The sequence below is a fragment of the Bos taurus genome, chromosome 9, assembly GCF_002263795.3.
Source record: "Bos taurus isolate L1 Dominette 01449 registration number 42190680 breed Hereford chromosome 9, ARS-UCD2.0, whole genome shotgun sequence".
In the NCBI taxonomy this organism is placed as follows: domain Eukaryota; kingdom Metazoa; phylum Chordata; class Mammalia; order Artiodactyla; family Bovidae; genus Bos; species Bos taurus.
In genome coordinates, this window is record NC_037336.1 from 96,288,406 (window position 1) to 96,311,483 (window position 23,078).

A 23,078-nucleotide genomic window follows, 5' to 3' on the forward strand; every position below is an offset into this window, starting at 1 on the left:
TCAGAGACCTGGGTCAGGGCTGTGTCCAGAGGTGCTGAGAGATGCTCGGACGGTAGCCTCTTCTGAAAGGGCGGGAAGAGCTGCCCCCAAGCGTGTTGGGACAGACGCCGACCTTGCTCACCTCCTCTGTGTTGTTCTGCAGGTACTACATCAACCTGTGTCAGAAAATATACAAGGGACCCCAGGACTGCTCGGAGAGAGCCAGCGTGTGCAAAAAGAGCACCTCTGGCGAGGTGCAGGTCCTCGGGCTCGTTCACACACAGAAGCTGGATGTTGTAGGTAAGGCCCTGCGGTCACACGTGTCGCGTCTGAGTTGGGAAGGTGAGGGTGTCGTCCTGGGACTGGAGGGTCAGCGCTGGCTTCCGTCGGAACCTGCAGGAGTGTTATTCTCAGTAACCGTTTCTCAGGCAGCCTGGCACCTCCTGAAGCGTTAGAACCGCCTCGTGTTCTCTGAGATGGCAGGTCCCGATCTGTGTCTCGAGGGCTGGGTCATCTTGGGATGTCCAGGGCTCCTGTGAGTCGCGGCTCCAACTGTGGGCCGAGTGCCCGAGTCTCCCCGTACACGTGCACGGGTTTATTCGGGAGAAGCCAGACGACAAACACGAAAACCTGGTCAGGACCATCCAGATACATCCTCGTAAATGTCTTAATAATTTGACATCGGAAAATGAAGCTCTTTGTTAATAGTTCTGATGGAAAATTTCTCTTGCAGTTGGTTGTTGAGTGAAAGACTCTTCATGCGAAGGGAGAAGGTTGGGCTTTCTTCACTTAGGGACAGTCAGGGCTGGTGGAAGGGACAAGGAAGAAAACCGTCATTGTGCCTGTTCAGCTGCGGGGAGGGGCTGGGGTTCCCCAAGCTGTCCTGATGAAAGCACAGGGAGACTTAGTCCACTCGAGCTGTTGAAATGGAGAAAGGAAATTCTGGAGGACAACTGTCACCCTGGAGAGTAACCCCGACTCTGCAGGTTGGAAGTGGGGGTGAAGTCACCCCCCGCCCGAGCCCCAGCAGAAGTGTCCAGACCTCCCAGCCCGTGACCTTGGAGACCTCGGTTGTTGCTGCTGTGAAGGGCGCCGGGGGCTGAGGGTCGTTCTCTTCCTGTGCCTCGTCATCGTGTGGACGTCTGACCTGGGTCTTCCCACAGCCGAGTGCAAAGACTAGGAGGTTGAAGCCTCCTGAAAAGCATAGTGAGACCTCCTGTTCTCTGACACGCCAGGTGGGATCTTGCCTCTCTGGCCCCAACAGGACAACCGTCTAAGGCCCGTCACCGTGACCCCATGTTCACTTAGGGGACATCACCTAATGGGGTGAAGAGTCGGACTCTTATCACAGGAACCAGCAGTCCTCGAGATCTGTGCTTCATACGTGTGTGTGTCATACATGTGTGTGCACACGTGTAACCTTCAGCACTTCTCCAGGTCAGCGTCTTAGTCCACTTCTGAGGTTGAGTGCCTGAGGCCTGGAAGGTCAAGAGTGCTGCCCATCTCGTCTGTGGGGTGGGGCAGCACTTCAGCAAGACCTCCACCTGTTGTTTCCATGTTCTAGGAGTTTAAGCATTTCTCTTCGAAGCTGTGAAACTTCCAGAATTTTCCAGAGAAGCCCAGTTATTTATAACAGATTCACCCAGAGTACCTTTGACCGTGACTGGGGCCGGGAGCCTGGGTCTCACCCCTCAGCTCCCCTTGGTTGGCCCCTGTGCCTCGGCCGTGCCTGGAGGACCCCTGGCAGCTGGTACTGCCCATTCTGGGCCCACTGCCTCTAAGGATGTGGATTGGGTGTGAGCGCCACGCCCGAGGACTGCTGAGAGCCGGGCCTGAGCCTGCTGTGTCCCGGCCCCTGGAGCCGCCATCCGTCCGCTGAGTGGGGCTGGGCTCGGGCGTCCCCAGGGCAGCTCTCAGAACCTCTGGCCCCTGGGAGCCAGGCTGCTGAAAGCGAGTCCCTGCTTCCCTTGGCCCCTGCATATTAGGGCTCTGCTGGTTCCTCAACCACACCCTCTTCAGAAGCAGGAACAGCCCCATGTGGAGCCAGGAGACCGAGCAGACCAGAGCGGTTCTGTGTGGGCCATCTCTCTGCGAGGTGGAGGTCTCGCCCCCTGCCCTCTTCATCCCAGGTGGCTCGTGGGGCACATGGGGGAAGCGCCGGGCTGGTACAGAGGTTGCAGAGAGCTGGGGACCTCAGGCTGCCGCTGTTACCTGCGGTCCAGCCCTGCACGCATGCCGTGTGGGGGGCTCCTTGCTCGGCCCTGAGCCGCACGCCCTGGGGTCTCCCTATCACACAGGAGAGTGCTCACAGGTAGGGGCTGAGTTGTGACCCCCGGTCTCCTCTGGCCATGCAGGTAGTGACGTGGGCTGGGTGCGAGTCACCAGGCTGGCAGTGCTGACCGCCAGGGAGATGAGTCTCCAGAGCCACTTCTGACCTTGAGGCTCCTAGGATGCCCTAGAGATAACGTCAGTTCAATGGTCTGTGTTTCAGATGACAGAGTCATCGTAACTTACTCTAAAGGCCACTACTGTGGGGACAATAAGACAGCGTCTGCTGTCATCGAGCTGACCTGTGCCAAGACAGTGGGGCGGCCTTCGTTCACGAGGTGAGGGTGCGGGGTACCCCACCCCAGGGGGTAGCTGGGCGCTGGGCGGGCTGGGCCCCCGTCAGAACTCCTCCCCGCGGTTTCTGCTTGGCGGCTTAGTGTGCGTGCCTCAGAGAGGATACTGGGGTTATCACAGTAGCGATGGGGGGGACCGGCCCCTGAGACCCCTAGCCTGGTGGGGCCAGGGCAAGTCTGCAAGGGAGGAGTCCTAGATGGAGGCTGGGACCCGTGCATGAGACTGATAAAGCAGTTGCATAAAGTGGGATTTCACCGGCCTCTGTCTTCAAGGTCTCAGTGTAACTAAGGCTTCACTAATGGGTGCCGCCCACGGCCAGCTGTTCAGGCGGCTGGTCTGGGACTCCCAGCAGGTGGGGCGGCCCCACCTGGAATGCCCTTTTATTTTGCTGGAAATTTCCGCCTCTGGTGCTGGGAGGGCGTTTGGCCAGCAGAGGGAGCATGTGAGCTGTGCTTGTTGAACAGGCCCGATTTCCTTACAGAAGCAGGGCTTGGGAAAGGGGAGACCCAGGAACTGTCAAAGGGTCGAAATCAATGCTTGTAAAGCAGGCTTTCAAAAATACGGGAGCAGATCTTCCCAGCTGTTAGATGTTGCCCAGTGTCTAAATGTAAAAAAATTACATGTTGAAGTGCTTGCCTGCTTTTTTTTTTCACATGGTGGTTGAGCTGGATGGTGTTGGGGAAGGGAGATGAAGTCAACCCCCTAGCCTGGAGCGGCTGGTCCCTGGCTGGGGGCGGGAAGGGCTGGGCGGTGGGGGGCTCCTGGGGCAGAAGGGCAGTTGGGCGGAGGGGGGCTCCCGGGGCGGAAGGGCAGGTGGGCGGTGGGGGGCTCCCGGGGCCCTGGAAGGTGGGCGGAAGGGGGGCCGTGACCGTGGTCCGTGTGCCCCTGCAGGTTCGACGTCGACAGCTGCACCTACCACTTCAGCTGGGACTCACGAGCGGCCTGCGCCGTGAAGCCTCAGGAGGTGCAGATGGTGAATGGGACCATCACCAACCCGGCCAACGGCCGGAGCTTCAGCCTCGGGGATATTTACTTCAAGTAAGTGGGGCCGTTCTGTGGGAGCGCCGCCCCGTAATCCTCCCGTCTCTGCCCGGCTGAAGGCTGTGAGACGAAGAGGTCCGTGTTGGCGCGTTTTAGTTACCGTTTCCAGTTACCATTGTCACGTCTGGCTCAGACAGAGGGCAGGCATCGCTTAGCTGTTCGAGTCGAACCCCAAAGATGGCGAGGTCTCTCGAGTGTGAAAATAATGTCGCTCCTCCTCTTACCATTTGTGATAAGCCCAGGGGTCGGAGCTGGAACCTTCTGGACCGATTTTTGATGAGGAACCTTCTGGCTTTACTAGTTTCTTTCTTTAAGTTTCTTAGCAGCGTCACTAGGTGGGTCCCGGGATCCAGGGCTGTCCCCGAGCCCTTTTCTTTCTCCTCAGACGATTCAGCGCCTCTGGGGACGTGAGAACCAACGGGGACAGGTACATCTACGAGATCCAGCTGTCGTCCATCATGGGCTCCAGCAGCCCCGCCTGCTCTGGGGCCAGCATCTGCCAGAGGAAGGCCAACGACCAGCACTTCAGTCGCAAAGTCGGAACCTCCAACCAAACCAGATACTACGTTCAAGGTAATTCCCTCCACCCGCGTGCCACGTTTAGCTTCCTCGGAGGCACATTAACCTTTTTATGAGCACACACTCCCTTCGGTTAAAACATCAGATTGGTTTTAATCTGAAAGCCCCAGATCCAATCCTGTGTCTTGTGGACTGAGCAGCACATGTCAGAGTCGCAGCGGTTCACTGTCGGGAAGACTTACGTCCTACACAGATGTGCAAAGCCTGGTCTAAACTAGAGGTGGTGAGGTGGGCGTGGAGGACCACAGCCAGAATTACTTTTGGTTGGTTTGGTTTTCATCACAATGCTTCTTTATTTTTAAACTTTAGATGTTACTAGGGGAAGGTAAGAGATTTTGTATTTGTCAAAAGGATGAAAAGAGAGCGACCTGGCCCAAGTGTTCGCAGTGGGTGTGGAGGAAGGCCTTCCGCTACACGGATGCAGCTTTTTCCTGTGTTTCTTTTTTTCCTTCCTTTTTGTTGAGATAAAATTGACATAGAGCCATAGCTCAGATGGTTAAGAATCTGCCTGTAATGCAGGAGACCTGGGTTCGCTCCCTGGGTTGGGAAGATCCCCTGGAGAAGGAAATGGCAACTTACTCCAGTATTCTTGCCTGGAGAATTCCATGGACAGAGGAGCCTGGGGGGCTGTAGTCCATGGGGTCTCACAAGCATTGGACATGACTGAACGACTAACACTGTATAAGTTTAAGGTGTACAGAATTATGATCTGCATTGTATACATCATGAAATGATTATCACAATAAACTTAGTGACTGTCCATCACGTCCTGTAGGTACAAAATTTAAAAAGTAGAAAAAAAAATTATTTTTCTCTTGTAGTGAGAACTCTTAGGATTTATTCTTTTGACATACAGCAGGGTTCGTTATATTTAGCATGTGGTGTGTGGCATCTGAGTATTACACCCCTGGTAACCGCAAATCTTATCTCTTTTGCTGTGAGTTTGTTGGTTTGTTTCTGAAACATAATTGACCTGCCGTGCTCTGTTAGTTCCAGTTGCACAACATAGCGTTTTCAACATTTCCGTACATTTCAAAAATCATCACCACGCTAGGTCTGGTTGTCATCTGTCACCATGCAAAGACGTGACGTAGTTACTGACTGTGTTCCCACACTTTGCACTTCATATGTACGCTTCTTTCTTGTGCCACTGACGTTTGTACCTCCTCATCCCCCTCACCCATGTCTTTGCTAATTCCTTCTTGACCTGGAAAGAATATTTCCAGGAGGCAGCTCCTGTGTTTTTGTTTTCATCAACTAGTCTTCCTCTGTAAACCATTTCATGGTTTGATTTTTGAACTAGGTAAATGAACTTGCTTTTTTAAAAACAGTTAAATGTGTTTACAAAACCAGCTGACTTTTGACCTCCCCGAGAGGAGGTGGGGTGGGTAGCTGCTCCCTGAGTAGGTGGAGTCTCGGAGAAGTTTCCATGCGTAGGTGGTAAATAAGCCAGTCTCTGTGCTTGGCAGTGCCCACTGGAGCTGGGCAGAGTCCTGCCAGGTCAGCCTGGCTCGCGTCCACGCCTCTCCATCAGGAGCACCTGCAGGCACCCTGCCACTTCTCCTCGGGCCTTCCTGCTGGCACACCTCGGCCTGCCCACCCCCACCCACTTCCGCACTGCCACACCCAGCTCGGGGCTCCCTTCTCTCACCCAGGGGCACTGCCGCTGGTGGGTCTGCAGCAGTGGTCCGGCTCCACGCCGCAGCCCTGGTCAGGGGCCCAGTTACCAGGCTGAGAACCTTATGTCTGTAAGGCCTATGTCTAGTCTAGTTGGCCTCCTGCAGTCCCCAGGCTTAGGGAGCGTGTGTGTGTGTGTGTGTGCGCATTTATTTATTCTTGGTTAGATAAATCCCTTTCTTACCTTTTCACTCCATTCACTCACCACCAGTAGGAAATAGGTTTGGTTTTAAGACCTTCGTCTACGTACCACCCCACCACACGTCTGCGTTCATTCCAGAGGGTGAGGGCGGGAGGCCTCCAGGCCCGTCTCTGGCTGAGCTTCGGTATTGCCACCTTGGCTCCTCACCAACCTCATGGCTTTGTGTCCACAGTCCAGGCTGTGGGGCAGCCCTCTCGGGTCACGGCTCAGCCAGGTACGTACGAGTGAGGACCCCGGGGGCCCCCTGAGCCCAGCCCACATGGCCGGCCTCGGGGCTGGCCTCCACTCGCTCCCACCGCACACACCGCACACCCTGGCCGTCTAGCGGGGGCAGCTGCGCACCGGCCGCCAAGCTGTCCTCACGAGGCAGGGTCCGCACAGGGACCCCTTGCGTCTCACACCAGCTGCACATTCAGGGGGCGCTCCTTGGGTGTGATAGCTCGTTAGAAAGACACCACGAAAAGCTGTCTTAGTCATGCTTACAGGTTATTATAGTGAAAGGGTGTAAATTAAAACCAGCCAGTGGGAGAAGCACCGCAGGGTGAAGTCCAGGAGGGAGCCAGACGCTTGTGGCGTCTTCTCCCTGTGGAGTCAGGAGGTGTCAACGGACAAATGTGTGACAGTGTGAACGTGTGACAACGCGCACGGAAGCTCAGGAGCTGACCAGGGAGGCCCACTGCGCCTCCATGTCCAGGGTTTGTTGATACTTCATTGTGTATGCTTGACTGACTAGTCAGTTTTTTAGTTGGTTTGCTGACTGGTTGGTTGGTTGGTTGACTGGCTGGTTGGTTAGTTGGTTGGTTGTTCGGTTAGTGGGTTGGTTGGCTGGTTGACTAGTTGACTGGTTGGTTGATTGGTTGGTTAGTGGGCTGATTTGTTGGTTGATTGGTTGCCTACATGGTCAACCCTGGTGTCCAGGCGGACTGAGACATGTGGGCAGCCCCCACTCCACATCATGTTGTTTGCTGAGGACAAAGGCCAGACCTGTCTTAGGGCAAGGTTCAAATCTCTCCCGCTTCCTGACTTAGGGCAGGGGCTCCATATTGTGTGTGAGCAGTCTTGTGAAGGGCTCCTCTGGGACATGAGACGAAGGACCCTTTCGTCTGATTCTAAGTCTCTGCAGACCTTTTGCAGATGATGGAGAGGTAAACTCAGCCCGCTGTTGAAGCACCCATGTTCATGCTACTGTGCCTGTGTGTGCGTCTGCCTTTTTGACAGATGGCGACCTGGATGTGGTGTTCACCTCGTCCTCCAAGTGTGGAAAAGACAAGACAAAGTCTGTGTCCTCCACCATCTTCTTCCACTGTGACCCCCTGGTGAAGGACGGGATCCCCGAGTTCAGCCACGAGACTGCCGACTGCCAGTACCTCTTCTCCTGGCACACCTCTGCCGTGTGCCCGCTGGGGTAAGCGGGGTGCTGGCCCACAGTGTCCCCCAGCCCCAGAGTGCCAAGGCTGGCTCCAGAGATGAGTTGTTGCGAAGGAGAAGTTGTTACCTGGGTTGTGACCCTGTGTCTTCCCAGAGCAGAGAGTCGTGGTCCTGGAAGACCAGGGCAGCTGGTGTGTCCCCCTGAGTCTCTGCTCCAGAAGTGCCTCTGTGCCTTCAGGGCCCCGCAGCAGGGTCAGCAAGGCTGCAGGGGGGCGAGGCATGTTCTCCAAAGCAGCTCTCCTCATCCCCTTAGTGATGGAAGCTCGTGTGGCGGAGGCAGTGTCTTTCGGCCTTTCCTGCCCCTCCACCTCAGTCTCGGCGTCAGAGGGGTTTGCCCACGGGGGTTCTCCCGGCTAGTGGCTCGTGTCTTCCTGGGTGTGGGTGTGCACAGTCAGGGCCTGGGCCTCGCCGGGCAGGGGGCTGAGCGCTGTGGTCTCCCTGTAGGGCGGGCTTCGACGAGGAGATCGCAGGGGATGACGCCCAGGAGCACAAAGGGCTCTCAGAGCGCAGCCAGGCGGTCGGGGCAGTGCTCAGCCTGCTGCTGGTGGCACTCACCGCCTGCCTGCTCACCCTGCTGCTGTACAAGAAGGAGCGCCGGTAAGGAGAGGGGAGGGTCCGGGCGGGGGGCCAGGCCAGAGGCCCAGAGTCAAGCCCTGGCTTCCTCTTCTTGAGCAGCAGCAGCTAGAGCTCTTAAGACCCTGGACGCTGTGTTGTGTAGAGCTTCCTGCGATGACTGTCCGTGCGTCTGAGCTGTCAGGTCACGTGGCCAGATGCCCCATGGGCCTCAGCCCGAGCCCGCCCTGTTCCCAGGACATGGCTCGCTGCACGTGTCCCCACGTGAGCTGACCATCTTCTGATCAACTGACCCCTTCCCTTAAGAGGAGAGCATTTACGAGGTGCCAGCTGTGACCTCACCCCCATCCGTAGTCTCCCCTTTGGGGGATGAAAGGTCTTGTCACTCACGGGCAGGCCAGTGTGACTGTCCAGCAGGTTTCACGTCACCTGTGAACGAGGCCCAGGGCTCTGCATGTGGTCAGCCGTGTCCCAAGGGCAGGGATGGGCCGGCTCTGGGGCTTCCTATCTCCCCCCTCACCTGCCCACCAATCCAGAGGCAAATGACAGGGTCAGGAAGTGCTGACCACCACCACCCCAGAGGCCATCAGCCAGATGCTGGAGTGGGGCAGGAGGTCTGGGTGTGAGCTGGCCCTGGGTTTGCCACTCAGCCCGGTAATCTCAGCACAGCCCTGGGGTGGCAGGGAGGTGTGGGCTTGTTCCATCCGCATGCGGAAGAGCACGCGCAGAGATGTGGGGTAACTCACTCTGGTCTCTGTTAGCACCACAAAGACGGGGCGTGTCTTTGCATACAGGGTTTGAATCTGCTTCTCCTGATTCCATAGCCTTCCTTCCTCTGACTTGGCTCCAAGCCCTGCTGTTGTGGGTTGAGGGAGCGTGTGCTTGGGTGGGCACAGCCTCCTGTCGGGGGGCACAGGGTTGGGGATCCAGGGCGGGGTGGCTCCAGGCTGGAGTAACTGGAACCCCCTTTGCAGGGAGATGGTAATGAGCAGGCTTACCAACTGCTGCCGCCGGAGCGCGAACGTGTCCTACAAGTACTCGAAGGTAAGGCCTGCTGAGGCCTCCGGCGGCTTCCCGCCCCGTCCCCAACCCCGCTAGACACACACACACAGTCCACATGTCGAGATGTCGGCCAGTGGCTGCAAGGAAACCATCATCGCAGGCCGTTCGAAACCGCCGAAGGGGAAACTGCCTCTCGTAGCTCTCAACCTGAACACATTCTTTGTCCTTTCTTCTTCAAGGTTTTCCAATTGTGATGGCGGCTAATTTCTTACAGCATTTAATATTCAGATCGTTTCTACTTTTTTGGCTCTTCTACAGAAAGCATGACAATGAAACTTGTTGTGCCCTGGCATTTGGATGATTTCCTTTGGTTGAGTTTCTGGCAGTTGAGCCCAGGTGGCATAAATGCTCTCCTGGCTCTTGATTGTCCTGCCAGCTGCTTTCTAGAAGGTCTCCCTCAACTGCACGCATCCACGTGGTGTCCACCGGGCTCTTTTCCCCTTCGGCACCTCTCTCTACCACTTAGGGCTTCAGGATCAGAGGGCCCGTCCCTGAGTCCCTGACCCTGTCTGCCTTGGTCGGATCTCAGCAGGAGCTGGCGCTTGCCAGCCTTCCCCTTCCTCTCCCTGCTGGGGTTTCAGGGGTGGTCAGATGAGGTCTCAGGTGGGCCCATGGTCCCTGCGGTGTCCTGGCAGGTGAACAAGGAGGAGGAGGCCGACGAGAACGAGACCGAGTGGCTGATGGAGGAGATCCAGCCGCCGGCGCCGCGGCCCGGGAAGGAGGGCCAGGAGAACGGGCACGTGGCCGCCAAGTCGGTGAGAGCTGCCGACACGCTGAGCGCCCTGCACGGCGACGAGCAGGATAGCGAGGACGAGGTCCTGACGCTGCCCGAGGTGAAGGTGCGCCCGCCAGGCCGGGCTCCTGGCGCCGAAGGTGGCCCCCCGCTGCGGCCACTGCCTCGGAAGGCGCCACCGCCGCTGCGGGCGGACGACCGGGTGGGGCTGGTGCGTGGGGAGCCGGCGCGCCGGGGGCGGCCCCGGGCGGCGGCCACGCCCATCAGCACCTTCCACGACGACAGCGACGAGGACCTCCTGCACGTCTAGGCTCGCCCGCGCCGGCTCCGACCAAATCCGATGGGACTCCGTGATGCTTCTGTCCTTGGCCTTTAACGAAAACTGTCCAAAAAAGGGAAGAGTGTTGGTGGTGGGGGAGGAGGGGGGCGCCCCTCTCCGTGGGCACGGGGAGGAGGCGCGGCCGCTGATGGCCGCGCCAGCCCCGGGTCTGTCCCCAGCCCTCACCTTGAGCGTGGCCGCCGTGCGCTTCCTAAAGGCGCCGGGGCCAGACGCGTCTTGGGACTGAGGGCTGCCTTTAAGGAAGACCCTTGCTGCTTTAGGCCCTGTAGGGTATTTGATCATTATATTTTAGCATTTAATTCTCTCCTATTTATTGACTTTTGACAATTACTCAGGTTTGCGAAAAAAGAAAAAAAAAAAAAAAACCACCAACAGTTTTTTCCTGCCGGCAGGGGGGTAACCTTTCCTGTCCATCTTTTAGGCGGGGGGAGGCTGTGGGCATGCTCGGACGCTTTGAACTGGTCCACCATGTATCCTCTCAGTTAGACTCCACCACTCTGTCTCTTCTCTTTTGCTTCTGTGGCGTCAGGGCACACGGGTGTGTGCGTGCGCACACGCGTGGGTCCGCGGTTGCCTGGGCTGTGGAGGGAGCCGCCCGCTCTCTGCCTCCCGAGTCAGTAACAGCTGCAGCCTTTTTTTTTTTTTTGCATGATGTCTTCGATTCCAGGTGCACAGAGCACACTTATCAGTATTTCTCTCGCCAGCTGGTGAAGTCAAACAACCCACCCAAAGATTGATGTGTGTGTGTGTGTGTGCGTGTGTGCGTGTGTGCGCGCGTGCATGCGCACGCCTGTGCCTAGGTGCGCACATGTGTGTCTGAGAGAATGGGAGTCGAGATGTCAGACTTTTTTCCAGACTTGGGGTGTAGGTCTCACCTCTTCAGGTTCTCATGATACCACCTTTACTGTGCTTATTTTTTTAAGAAAAAAAAAAAAAGTGTCTATCGACCATTCGACCTATAAGAAGCCTTAATTTGCACAGTGCGTGACTCACGGAAGTTGCATGAAAGCCAGTGGGCCAGGCTCTCGCCCCCAGCCTTGCACTTGGATTCCCGCCTGGGCACGGCCAAGACCGGCCGCCCGGTCCGCAGGACGGGAGGGGGGACCGCGTCCTTCCCCGGCTGTTGGCGCCTTTCTCTGAAGTGTTTAACGAATGACTTTTCTGGCATTTATAGAGCTGTATATAGACTCAGTGGTATTCATATTCTGGAAAGCCAACCAACCCGCAGGGTTCCTGGGTTTGTACTCTTGTTTGGCTAGCTTATATGATTTCAACATGAGTGTATTTTTAAAAATTGATTTCTTTCCTCATTTTTTTTCCAATCAAATTTACTGTAATATAAGGTATTCAACGATTTGAATAAAAGATAAATTATTAACTGGGTGGTCCTGCTTTCTGCCCTTAAGTGAAAAGCCCCTGAGTTTGCTGCCGCGTCCGATGCCCTCTCTGCGTCTCCTGTCCCATTCCAAAGACAGTTGTGTCCGGGTGTCGGCCGGCCCTTCACAAGTGTCCCTGAGTCTCTCCGAGTGTAGATGCTTACTCAAGGCCCACGGGGGGCTCTGTCAGCTTCACCCACACCTGGTTCTTCCTCCTTCTAAGGAAGCAGACCTTGGGATATTTATTTATTTTTTTACCAAAACAGCCACCATGAGTGCAGATCCCACAGTCCTGGTATACAGCCCAGGCTTACATGGAGCGGGGAGGGGGGCTTCTCGTGCATGAATCTGGTTTCCACCTGAAATGACCGACTAGTAACTAGAGCTTCCCGGATGTTACTATGAAGACAGACCGAGCAGGGAGTATGATGTCTGACTATAGACTTATCGGAGTCAGCGCCCTTCCTTTCTGCTCATGTTCTGATTATTTCCAACTGGAGAGACTGTTTTCCCCTTGAGAACTTACAAGCATCTCTCTCGAGACGGACACTCTGGGGTCTTACATAAAGGTTTGCGTTGTGGCCCACGGTTGCTGGTTCTCAGATGCTGTGTCCAGGAAACTTGTCCAAGCCACTCCCTTTTCACTAAGACACAGGAGTCCTCTCTGCCTGGAGAGGCACTCGCGGGCCCTGTGAGTGAACTTGACCCTTCATCGGCTCCTCGGGCTGTCTTCCCTGGTGGCCAGCTGTGCCAGCCGCAGGGAGACGGGGATGTGACCACGCGTGTGAGGTGTTTGCTCACGCTCTTTTCTCGAGCACCTTGGTAATCTCTTCCCCTGAGCCCCTTCAAATTGACTAACAGTCTTTGCCAGCTGTGGTCGTAGGAGTTTAGGAAAACGCTCCCCGACAGCAAGTAAGAATTACAACCTTTCACGAGTCTAGTCTAGTTTCCTTTTAACCAAGATTTTAAGCCCCACCTTTGTTGAGACTGTGTATTGAACGGCAGGGGGCTGGGATAAGTGGAAGGTCAGGACAGTGTAGGCAAACCCTGTGCCCAGGAACATCCACGCAAGAGTGGAGACCCAGCTCCCACCAAGAGCTTTCTAGATGCAGCTGTCTGCTTTCCACCAACCTGTGACACGCTGGCCACAACCACCTTCAGGGAGGTCGACGGCCACCCCAGGGGGCTGTCTAGAAGGAATTCTTCCACCCCTTTGCACCAGATCAAGAAGTGGGCGTGGAGGACATGGAGGTCTTATCTTTCTTCCAGGGGTCAGGTCACCAGCAGGTGGTGTGCCTTGGGGTGGGGGCCAGGTTAGATTGATTAGAAACCCCTTCACCAGCTTTGGAGAATCCCGTGACCCAGCGGGACATGACTTCTTCTTCAGATGAACTTGGCCGACGGGGAGTTGGCAGCTCAAGGGTGGCTGAGAGTGTTGTGCCTCCCAGGAGGGTGGGTCACTGGACGAATCCCGGGCAGGGTGGTCCTGCAGCTCCTCTCCAGGCTGCACGGACTCCAAGGCAGGGAGCTGGGTGTTTGGCGACAGAGTGGCCAGAGGTGCTGGGGAGGTAAGGCTGGAGCGTTATTGTGGAGCTTGAGGAGCCCCATGACAGTCACTGTCATTCCCATCCTGGGGGAAGTGAACTGTTTTCCCTAAAGATGCAGGGGAAGGTCAAAGTCAGGCTGTGAGTTATTACTCACATTTCTTTGCTTCCTCCTGGTAGTGAGCTATGGGCTTCCATGACAGCTCAGTTGCTAAAGAGTCTACCTGCAATGCAGAAGACCCCGGTTTGATTCCCGGGTCAGGAACATCCCCTGGAGAAGGGAAAGGCTACCCATTCCAGTATTCTTGGGCTTCCCTGGTGGCTCAGTTGGTAAAGAATATGCCTGCAATGTGGGAGACCTGGGTTTGATCCCTGGGTTGGGAAGATCCCCTGGAGAAGGGAAAGGCTACCCACTCCAGTATTCTGGCCTGGAGAATTCCGTGGACTGTATAGTTCATGGGATCGCGAACAGTCGGACACGACTGAACGACTTTCACTCCCTTTCTTTACTTCTTATGCTGTTTTGGGCAGTTGGTGAATCAATAAAGTTTACTTATACTGCTGTTTTGATGCAGTTAGAGGAAAACAGAATTGAACAAATGGTCCTGTCACCCCTGGACAGGGAGAGCGTGTCAGGGGTCACCTGGCGGGGCTCTGGGCACCCCCCTAGGGGAAGCATCCCGAGAGCAGGCCTCACTCCTCCAGAGCAGCGCTGAGTCATGGGGGCAGGCACCGTGAGGGGCAGGTCCCAGGCAGGCCCTGTGACCCTTGGCTTCAGATGAAAGAAATGAAATTGATGAAACGTACCAGGCAAAGAACTTTATTCCCTGAATCACATGAAAGTGAACTGCTTCCATGATGCCTTGGGACGTCACCACCCCTGCCGACCCCCAAAACAACACACATGGACCCTCGAGCTGTGGTGCCTCCGGTCTGCTGGTTGTCATGGCAACACTGTTTTCACTAAGAGGACCCCACTCAGAATCCTGCCCCCTTCAGTTGCCCTGTCTTGAGTTTCCCTCCATCAGGGAAGCTGGTCTTTGACTTTAGTGACCCTGACTTGAGGTCGCCCTCCTCACCCACGATCACCCTCTGCCACCCCTGATGGGCGCCCTCCCCTCAGGGCCGGCCTTGCCCAGCCCACCACCATCCCGCTCTGCCCACCTTGTGGCTTCCGGGGGAAGGGCTCAGGATGAAAGAAGGCGCCCCTTTTGCTGCCCCGTGTCTCACACAGCACACTCCCCGCAGGGCCCCACACGGAACACTTGTTCTGCGTGGTTTTTGACAGGTTCTGCAAACACTGGAGAGGACTTAGCTTTAAGAAAATTTGGAAAAGGCTGAATTTGAAGGGAAATGGCCTTTCTTGGTACGAGGCAGAAGGTCTTTCGAAGGCGAGATGGCTGACTGCACATGAAGTCCGTGTAGGGAGCGTGGCCGGCGAGTCTCCTAGAAGAGGAGCGGCACATGGTGGTCCCTGGGACCTGGGGGTGTGCGGACCGCCCAGTGGGGATGCTGTCACGGTGGGCGGGGCTCTGCATTCCCCGGAAGGTCCCATGGAGCAGGGTCCTGGTGGACTGCGAGGGCACACAGATGGTTAACAGTGACCATGGCCAAGTGGGCCCCGTCTGCCTCTCACCTGCCCTCCCCAGAGGAAGGCTTTGCTCCCTGCCCCCACTATTTGTGTCCCCCCAACACCACTCTCCCTGGGGTCAAAGTCCCCAAGAAACCAACCCTCAGCCCTGATGCTGAAGCGCAGTTGACCCTTGAGCAGCACAGGTTTGAACTGCACGGATCTACCTAGATGCAGATTTTTTTTCAGTAAATAACATGGTACTGAAAAAATGGTTGACAAAAATAAGGATATCACACGACACAGGACAATGAGATGAAACTAAAAATTTCCGTGTCCTTAAATGAAACTCTCCAGGGAGCCAGAAAGCATGTGCCTTCATTTAGGTCTCATCCAGGGCGGTGTTAGTGCTTGGACTGAAGGGAGCCCTCTGCAGAGACTAGAAGGCCCAGAAGGGCCTCTCTACCTAGGCGCCTACCACCGGGGCCTCTGAGGAAAAAGCTCACCCACCGCCCCAGGCTTTCCTAATCCTCTCGGCTGCACCCTGGGCAGGAGGGAGGGTGAGTGTTGGCCCGTTTTACAGACGTGAACGTTAAGGCTTAGCAGATGTGTGGTGTACTGATGGAGGTGGATCTGAATGACTCCAAAGCCCCTCCCCATCCGTGTGCTGTCCGCGTGCTCGGTGGATGTCCCCTGTCCCCATCCGTGTGCTGTCCGCGTGCTCGGTGGGTGTCTCCTGTCCCCATCCGTGTGCTGTCCGCGTGCTCGGTGGATGTCCCCTGTCCCCATCCGTGTGCTGTCCACGTGCTCGGTGGATGTCCCCTGTCCCCATCCGTGTGCTGTCCGCGTGCTCGGTGGATGTCCCCTGTCCCCATCCGTGTGCTGTCCGCGTGCTCGGTGGATGTCCCCTGTCCCCATCCGTGTGCTGTCCGCGTGCTCGGTGGATGTCCCCTGTCCCCATCCGTGTGCTGTCCGCGTGCTCGGTGGGTGTCCCCTGTCCCCATCCGTGTGCTGTCCGCGTGCTCGGTGGATGTCCCCTGTCCCCATCCGTGTGCTGTCCGCGTGCTCGGTGGATGTCCCCTGTCCCCATCCGTGTGCTGTCCGCGTGCTCGGTGGATGTCCCCTGTCCCCATCCGTGTGCTGTCCGCGTGCTCGGTGGATGTCCCCTGTCCCCATCCGTGTGCTGTCCGCGTGCTCGGTGGATGTCCCCTGTCCCCATCCGTGTGCTGTCCGCGTGCTCGGTGGATGTCCCCTGTCCCCATCCGTGTGCTGTCCGCGTGCTCGGTGGATGTCTCCTGTCCCCATCCGTGTGCTGTCCGCGTGCTCGGTGGATGTCTCCTGTCCCCATCTGTGTGCTGTCCGCGTGCTCGGTGGATGTCTCCTGTCCCCTTGGTCAAGGGAAGGCCGTCCTTTCAGAGGCTCGGGCCAAACGCCTGGTACCTCTGGACCCCTCACTGGCTCTCACACCCCACATCCAGCCCATCAGCATATCCTCCCACCTCCACCTGCAATCAGACCCTGAATGCGTTTCTCTCCAGCCCTGCTGGTGCCATCTGGTCCAGCGCCCTGGGCCCAGCTGGGCAGTGGCAGCTTCCCCGTGCTTGGCTCAGACGACCTCAGGGGGCTTCCCTCGCCCTGGGTGAAGCCCCAGTCCCGCGGGGCCCTGTGTCCAGGCCCGAGGCCCGTCTGGCCTCAGTCCTGCTCCCTTGGCTTGGCTCTACGGCTGCCCCACGGGCCTCCTCTCTCAGCCTGCCCAGCCCCTGCTTTTCTTCTCTCTGGAACGTTCATCCTCCAGTTCCCACCCCCCAGAGCCCACTCTCCTGCCTCCCTCAAGGCTCAGCATCCCAGAGGCCACCCCTGACCCCTGATTCTTAAGGCTGCAGCCCCCCTTCCTGCTCGAGGTATCCGTAGCACTCCCTACCTGCGAAGACACCGTCTCCATACTTCCCTCACTGAGCTCAGATCTCTACCCTGAGATGCTGGTTCCTCTGTTAACGGCTCTGTTCTCCCTGCCAAGAGCAGGGCCTGGCAGACCGCAGGTGCTCTACTTTGCAGGGAGTAAGTGTGTGGGTGGGTTCCTTAGTGGGACAGGGTGGTGGGTAGCTGAGGGCCAAGCCAGGATCTCTTGGACAAGGTTTCAGAACAGTGTCTGGAGGCTGGTCCTGTAATGTTCTCGCATCATCCGGAAAAGAGCTGAAGACCCAGGTGATGCCCGTATCCTCCCTGGCCTCTGCCAATGTTACTGGGCCAGCCCCCATCCCCCAGGGGCCCCCAGCCCCAGGGGTGGCATCTGTGGGCACTGGGCCCTGGAGCTTTGGGGGCAGGGCGGGTAAGTCAGGATGAGGTGATGCTTCTGTGTCCAGGTCCCAGGACAGGCGGGGACAAAGAGGACCGTCACGGCAGGTGAGGCAGACACAGACGACTGGAGGACCATCCCTGTCCCTGGAAGAAATGGAGGTAGAAGACTCCTGCCAGGAAACACTGGCAGCACGTCAGGGCCTTGTACAGTGAGCGCCATGGGCAAACCCTGGCATCCGTACTAAAGCACAGCTTAATAAACCATCCTCAACCATCAAAACAAAAACAAAAACAAAAACAACTGACTGAGGCCTGGGAGGAGGAAGCACTCTGCCCAGCAGCCTTCAGTGTCAGGACTTTGGGGCAGGAAATGCAGACCCAGCAGAGCCGGCCTGACTCCGGGAAGGAGCTTGAGGTGCAGGGAACGCACTTTGCCCCTAAGACAGGCTTTGCCCCTGAGGGCCTTGCGGGAGCCTTATCATGGGCTCCCATGTTATTCCCACACCTCTGGTGGCTTCCACGCTCCCCACTGGAGTTAATGCCTGTCCCCGATGGCATCATGGAGCCATGCTGCCTTGGAAGAAGATGTCAGGGTCACCGGGGGACCCCTCCGGACAGCACAGAGAGGGAAACAGCAACCCTGGGGCCAGGCCTGGGACAGCCACGGCCCCCCAACCACTGTCCCCAGCTCAGCCTGGTGGGAGGGGCGCCCTGTGATGGAAGGAGCTTCGGGGCCACAGGGTGGGAGGCAGGCCAGCCTGTCTTCGCAAAGCCCTCCTGGAAAATCAGCCCAGTTGTGTTGAAATCAGTCCACTGGGAGGTCATCTGGACCTGGGGAATCCCTGGTGGCCGGGCTTTCATTCTGCAGCTCTGGGCTTGCCCCGAACGGCTGTTCCTTTTCTGTTTTCCCAGAGGGGAGCCCAGCCTCTGTCCTTAACTTCAGGAGGTCCCAAGGCCTGGGGTGAACTGTCCTGGAACAAAGGACATGTCTTGCACAAAATCTGTGTTTTGAGCTGCTGGGCGAGTTGAGCTGCATCACAAGAGTCCTGGAAACACGGTTGTTGGTCACTAGCCCTGTGGCTTTCAGTGAATTGATTTCTTAAGAACTGGCCAAGAACCAGTGGCATGACAGCGGACAAGGGCCTCGGTTTCTTGTCTCTAACCTCGAAGTTTCTCACGGGATCACATAGTGAATATTGTGCTCAGAGAGGAGTCTGGCCCGTCACCCCCGATGCCAGTGAGGACGGTGGCACTGGCCTTTCCCAGGCGACACTTACCCGCCAGCCTGGGTCACTTCTGCAGTCTGGACCCCGGGATGACCGGCCACCCCATGTGCACCTGGCCGAGGGGCTTGGAGACAGAGTCGGGGGGAGCCGTGCAGAGCCGTGCACAGGTCTCCCTGCTCTGGGGTCCGAGGGGGAAAAGAGCTCTCAGGACACTGAGACCAGGAGGGCAGCTCTGCCCAGACCTGGGTGCCTGCCATCTCCTCGAGGAAGAGTGCGTGGTGGGTCCGGTCCGGCCTGGAGAGTGGGTGCGGGGAGGGCCTTGCTTGCTTCCTCCCCACAATGAGCTGAGAGCAGGGCCTTAGCACCCGGCCGCTTCCCAAGCCGAGGACGCAAGGCAGGGGAGCCCTGTGCATTCAGGGCCACTTGTGGTGGAGAAAAACAGGGACATCCTTGTGTGTAGGAAACCCCATTCTCCTTTCTCCCGTGAGTCCTCCTCACTCCTCTCCCAGGACACTTCACTTCAGGTCACCGAATGCAGGGCTTTTGCCCACACCAGACACTTGCCTGCAGTGCCAGCCAGGTGTCCCACAATTTAACCCACTTCTGACCCCCTCGGCCTGGAGAGAGGCTCAGACCCCACCGGTTAAGGGCTCAGTCCCACGAGACCGCCCCTCCTCGGATGCCAGTCACTATTAGGGCCCCAGGTGACCCACAGTTCTGCCTGACTTGGCTACAGATCAGGGTCCTCTGACTTCTTCCCTCTTTGGAGTCAACTAATTTGTTAGCAAGTGTTACCTGCTCAGTTGTGTCCAATTCTCTGCGGCCCCATGGACTGTAGCCCACCAGACTCCTCTGTCCATGGAATTCTCCAGGTAAGAATACTGGAGTGGGTTGCTGTTTCCTTCTCCAGGGGATCTTCCTGACCCAAGGATCGACCCCGGGTCTCCTGCACTGCAGGTGGATTCTTTACCAACTGAGCCATGGGGGAAGCCTCTGATTTCCTAAAGCGGCTCACAGAAGTTAGGGAACTGTTGACTTGTCCACCAGATTATTAGAGAATATGGTGCAGCATTGAAGGAGCCAGGAGACACACAGGGCGGGGGTGGGGGGTAGGGGGTGGGTCCCAGTACAGGAGCTGTGGTCCCCACGGACCTGGGGTGTGGATATGATTGCTCTGAACCCCGGGTAGTGGGGCTGTTATGCAGGCTTCACCCCATCGGCATGACCCATGACTGACCATGTCAGCCCTTTATGCTCAAGAGAATGGGGAGATGGGGCTGAAAGTTCCAAGTTTCTAATGACACCTCGGTCTTACCTGCAGGCAGGCACCCACCCAGAGTCTTTTTGTGATCCCATGGACTGTAGCCCACCAGGCTCCTCTGTCCATGGGACTCTCCAGGCAAGACCACTGGAGTGGGTTGCCGTTTCCTCCTCCAGGGGATCTTCCTCACCCAGGCACGGAGCCTGCATCTCCTGTGTCCCCTGCGTCGGCAGGCGGGCTCTTCACCAGCAGTGCCACCTGGGAAGACCCTAGCACACAACCATAGCTTGGTCTTACCCGTGACCAGGAGCCACCCACAAGCCCGCCCAGAGTCACCTCATGGAACAGAAGACACTCCTAGGAAGTGTCAAGGGTTTCAGGGGCCCTGTGCCAAGAACAGGGAGGGGTGATGGAGACACAGTTCTATTATCTCACTCAGGCAGGAAGGGCAGCACCTGGCCTGGGTGAGCTGATGCCTTGGGGAGGTTTGCCCCCCTCCCTGCCCTCTCCCCTCCCACAGCACCCCAGTTGGTGCTCAGCTCAAGTAGGGAAGTAGTTTGCACAGCTGCAGCCTCCTCCTGTCTCACCAGAGCAGCTGGTGCACCGCTGGGCTTGGGGCCAGCTCCCCGTGTCCACGGAACAGAGAGATGAGGGTCCCGGGAACAAGAGGGCACCCGGCACCCGTTCATCTGTTATCTGTCCCTCTTGCGTGCGTGGAGGCGGGACCCAGCCTTAATGTTCTGTGTCCTCCCAGGCTGAAGTGGGGGAGGGGGAGGTGTTCTCTGCCTGCGGCCCTTTGATCTTTTCTACCAGCAACTCTGCCCAGGAAACCCATCAGGATCTGTGCCTAGAGGGCCCCTGTGGCCCACTTTCCTGGGGATTCAGGGTGGGTGCATCGTGGTCCAGCAGCCAGGAAACTGCCTGCGGACAGAGTGATGCCAGGAGAAGTCCTTTGTGGGTCCTGAAGAAGGCAGTCGTTCTACCCTGGGATAAGGATGTAGGGAAGTGAGTCAGTCTGGGGAGCTTGGCTCTCCCATCGCCCATGGCCAGACCCTCCATGCACACTGCTTGAGACACCCCATCGTGAGTAGCAGGTCAATAGCCTGGCAGCCCGTGTGCTGTTTTTGTTTATCTGGATGATAAAAAAGCTTTCAAGCAGAGGATCCCTCTGGAAGAGCCTGAAAGAGACTGCTGGGAGGGTCATGGCCACCTTTGCTCTCTCCCTTGGCTCTGGGAACCCCAGTGCCACAGAATCAGGTCCTCAGCCCAGGTGACTTCCCCCAGCCCAGCAGTCTGACCAATCATCCTCCTCCTATCCCTGCCTGAAACCTGCCCTGTGGGTGAAAGATTGTTTCCAGCTGGTTGGCTTCCAAGGCCAAGATGCTTAGACAGCATTTCGACTTCAGACCAGCCCATTGCAGAGAAACCCACATAAGACCCTGACCCCGGGCCCTGCAGCTGCTGTGGTCCGCTCAGAGCGATGCGCGTGGAGGCTCAGTCATGCTCACTGTAGATGATGTACTGGAGCAGGTTGGGGAGTTCGGTTGGTTCCAGAAGCAAACCTTCCTGATCCTGTGCCTGCTCTCGGCCGCCTTCGCCCCCATCTACGTGGGCATCGTCTTCCTGGCCTTCACCCCGGACCACCGCTGCCGGAGCCCCGGGGTGGCGGAGCTGAGCCGGCGATGCGGCTGGAGCCTGGCGGAGGAGCTCAACTACACGGTGCCAGGCCCGGGACCCGAGAGCCAGTGCCTCCGCTACGAGGTGGACTGGAACCAGAGCACCCTTGGCTGCCTGGACCCGCTGGCCAGCCTGGCTACCAACGGCAGCCCCCTGCCCCTGGGCCCCTGCGAGCAGGGCTGGGTGTACGACACGCCCGGCTCCTCCATCGTGACCGAGGTAAGAGCAGGCCTTCGCTGTGGGGATAATGATGTGGGTTTCAGGGCAGAGAGGAAACATGATGAATCCTACAGGCTTCGATCCCACATCAGCAAAGAGGGAGCGGGGTCGTGTTCTCTGAACTCTGGCGTATCAGACTCCGTACTGGGCACTGCCGTTCCTCCCTTGTTCAATCCTCCGCACACTCTGGGTGTTAGAGGAGGGAACTGGGGCTCAGAGACACCATCGCCTGCCAGGCTGAGCTGGACTGCTTGGATGGGGGGCCCCCAGGGAGACTGGCTTCCTCACCCTTCTGCCCCAGTGGCTTCTCCACGGGCCTGCAGAATCCACCTGGGGGCCAGCGGCCCCACCATCAGAGATGAGAGGCCCCCTCCCTCCATTCACAAGCCGTGGACATGTGACAGCTCAACGCTGGTCTCTGAGGCGGTGTGGAAGCTGCCCTGGAGTCTGACTGAGTCTCAGCCACGCCCTGAGTTGGCTAAGTGTCGCTGTGTAGGTTACTCAGCCTCTCTGAGCCTCAGTTCTCTCATCAGTAAACCAGTGATGACAATGACCTGCTTCCCAGGGTTCGGCCGAGGACCGTGAAGATGCTGATCAGACAAGCCAGAGAGTGGCTGGGTCAGCACCCCTGGGTGTCCAGCACCCAGCTGCCCTGAGTGTCTCCTCCACGGCCCACAGGAGAGCAGGATGGCGGCAGAGCACTTGCCTAGATAGGTTAGTGGGTTATCTGAGCGTTTGCTTTGAGAATATCTCACTGAGAAGCCAGCAGATTTCTTTCCTTCATAGACCCTTTGGAAAGTGCTATTCTGTGACAAGAGTAAGCACTTGGAAACTGATCTCAAGGTCACTTGGCGAAGTCACAGGAGAAGTTTAGACACATTAGTCGCTCAGTCGTGTTCGACTCTTTGCAACCCCATGGACTGTAGCCTGCGAGGCTCCTCTGTCCATGGGATTCTCCAGGCCAGAATACTGGAGTGGGTTGCCATTTCCTTCTCCAGGGGATCTTCCCGACCCAGGGATTGAACCCTGCATTGCAGGCAGATTCTTTACCATCTGAGCCACCAGGGAAGCCATTTGGTGAAGCCACAGACCAGAACTATGCAAAGTCTGTCTGTTAGCAAACTGCTCACCTGAAGCAAGGTAGCTGAGTGGCCTGAGCAGCGCACATCTAGCTGGAGAAAAGCGCCGTGTCTGCCCCTCCAGCCCCACGGCCCACTGTCTTGGGGGACAGGGAGCAGGTGTGGGTGCCCTTGCTCAGACGTCTGGTCTCTGAAGTGTCCTCCAACCACAGATGTCCAGGTAGAGGATCGCCTCCCAGGGATGCTGAACTGGCCGCTCTTCTAGCTGGAAATCTAGAAACAGACCCAGACGGGGACGTATTGTTCTCTGTGGCTGAGGCATACTCTGCTTGGAAAGGATCAGCTAGGTGCAAGAATTCATCCATTCACCCCCCCGTCTATTCCCTCAGTAACCATGTCCTGAACTTTTCCTTTGTTCTGGCACTGGGTATGATGCCAGGAGGGACACAGAAGAAGCCCGTGAAGTTCAAGGAGTTTGCAGTCTCCAGGGAGCCAGGGAGGGGTGGTGACCGTGAGAATAAGATCAGTGTCCCAGACAGGGAGGGGGACCTTACTATTCAGCTGGCCGCTGGGGCCTTCCAGCAGGAGGTGG

The 23,078-nt window shown here is 57.3% G+C and overlaps 2 protein-coding genes across 7 annotated transcripts in view; both read left to right on the forward strand.

Moving 5' to 3' along the window:
- The window catches only part of IGF2R (insulin like growth factor 2 receptor), a 102,527-nt gene extending 90,913 nt beyond the window's left edge, over positions 1–11,614 (forward strand). Inside the window, 8 exon segments of the mRNA NM_174352.2 lie at positions 143–279; positions 2,471–2,585; positions 3,493–3,639; positions 4,028–4,215; positions 7,319–7,505; positions 7,973–8,125; positions 9,076–9,145; positions 9,799–11,614. Of these exon segments, the coding sequence (NP_776777.1) occupies positions 143–279; positions 2,471–2,585; positions 3,493–3,639; positions 4,028–4,215; positions 7,319–7,505; positions 7,973–8,125; positions 9,076–9,145; positions 9,799–10,206 (1,405 nt within the window). The 3' untranslated portion in view covers positions 10,207–11,614.
- A 9,286-nt stretch (positions 11,615–20,900) lies between these two features.
- The window catches only part of SLC22A1 (solute carrier family 22 member 1), a 43,529-nt gene continuing 41,351 nt past the window's right edge, over positions 20,901–23,078 (forward strand). For 5 of the 6 annotated variants that reach the window (XR_009495780.1, XR_009495781.1, XM_015472927.3 and 2 more), the window contains exon 1: positions 20,901–21,407. Coding sequence is in view for 4 of the 6 variants with exons in the window: in XM_015472927.3 (XP_015328413.1) it covers positions 21,012–21,407 (396 nt within the window). In the remaining 2 variants the exon portion in view is untranslated. The remainder of the gene's footprint in view (positions 21,408–23,078) is intronic. The other variant, NM_001101098.2, reaches the window with a different exon arrangement.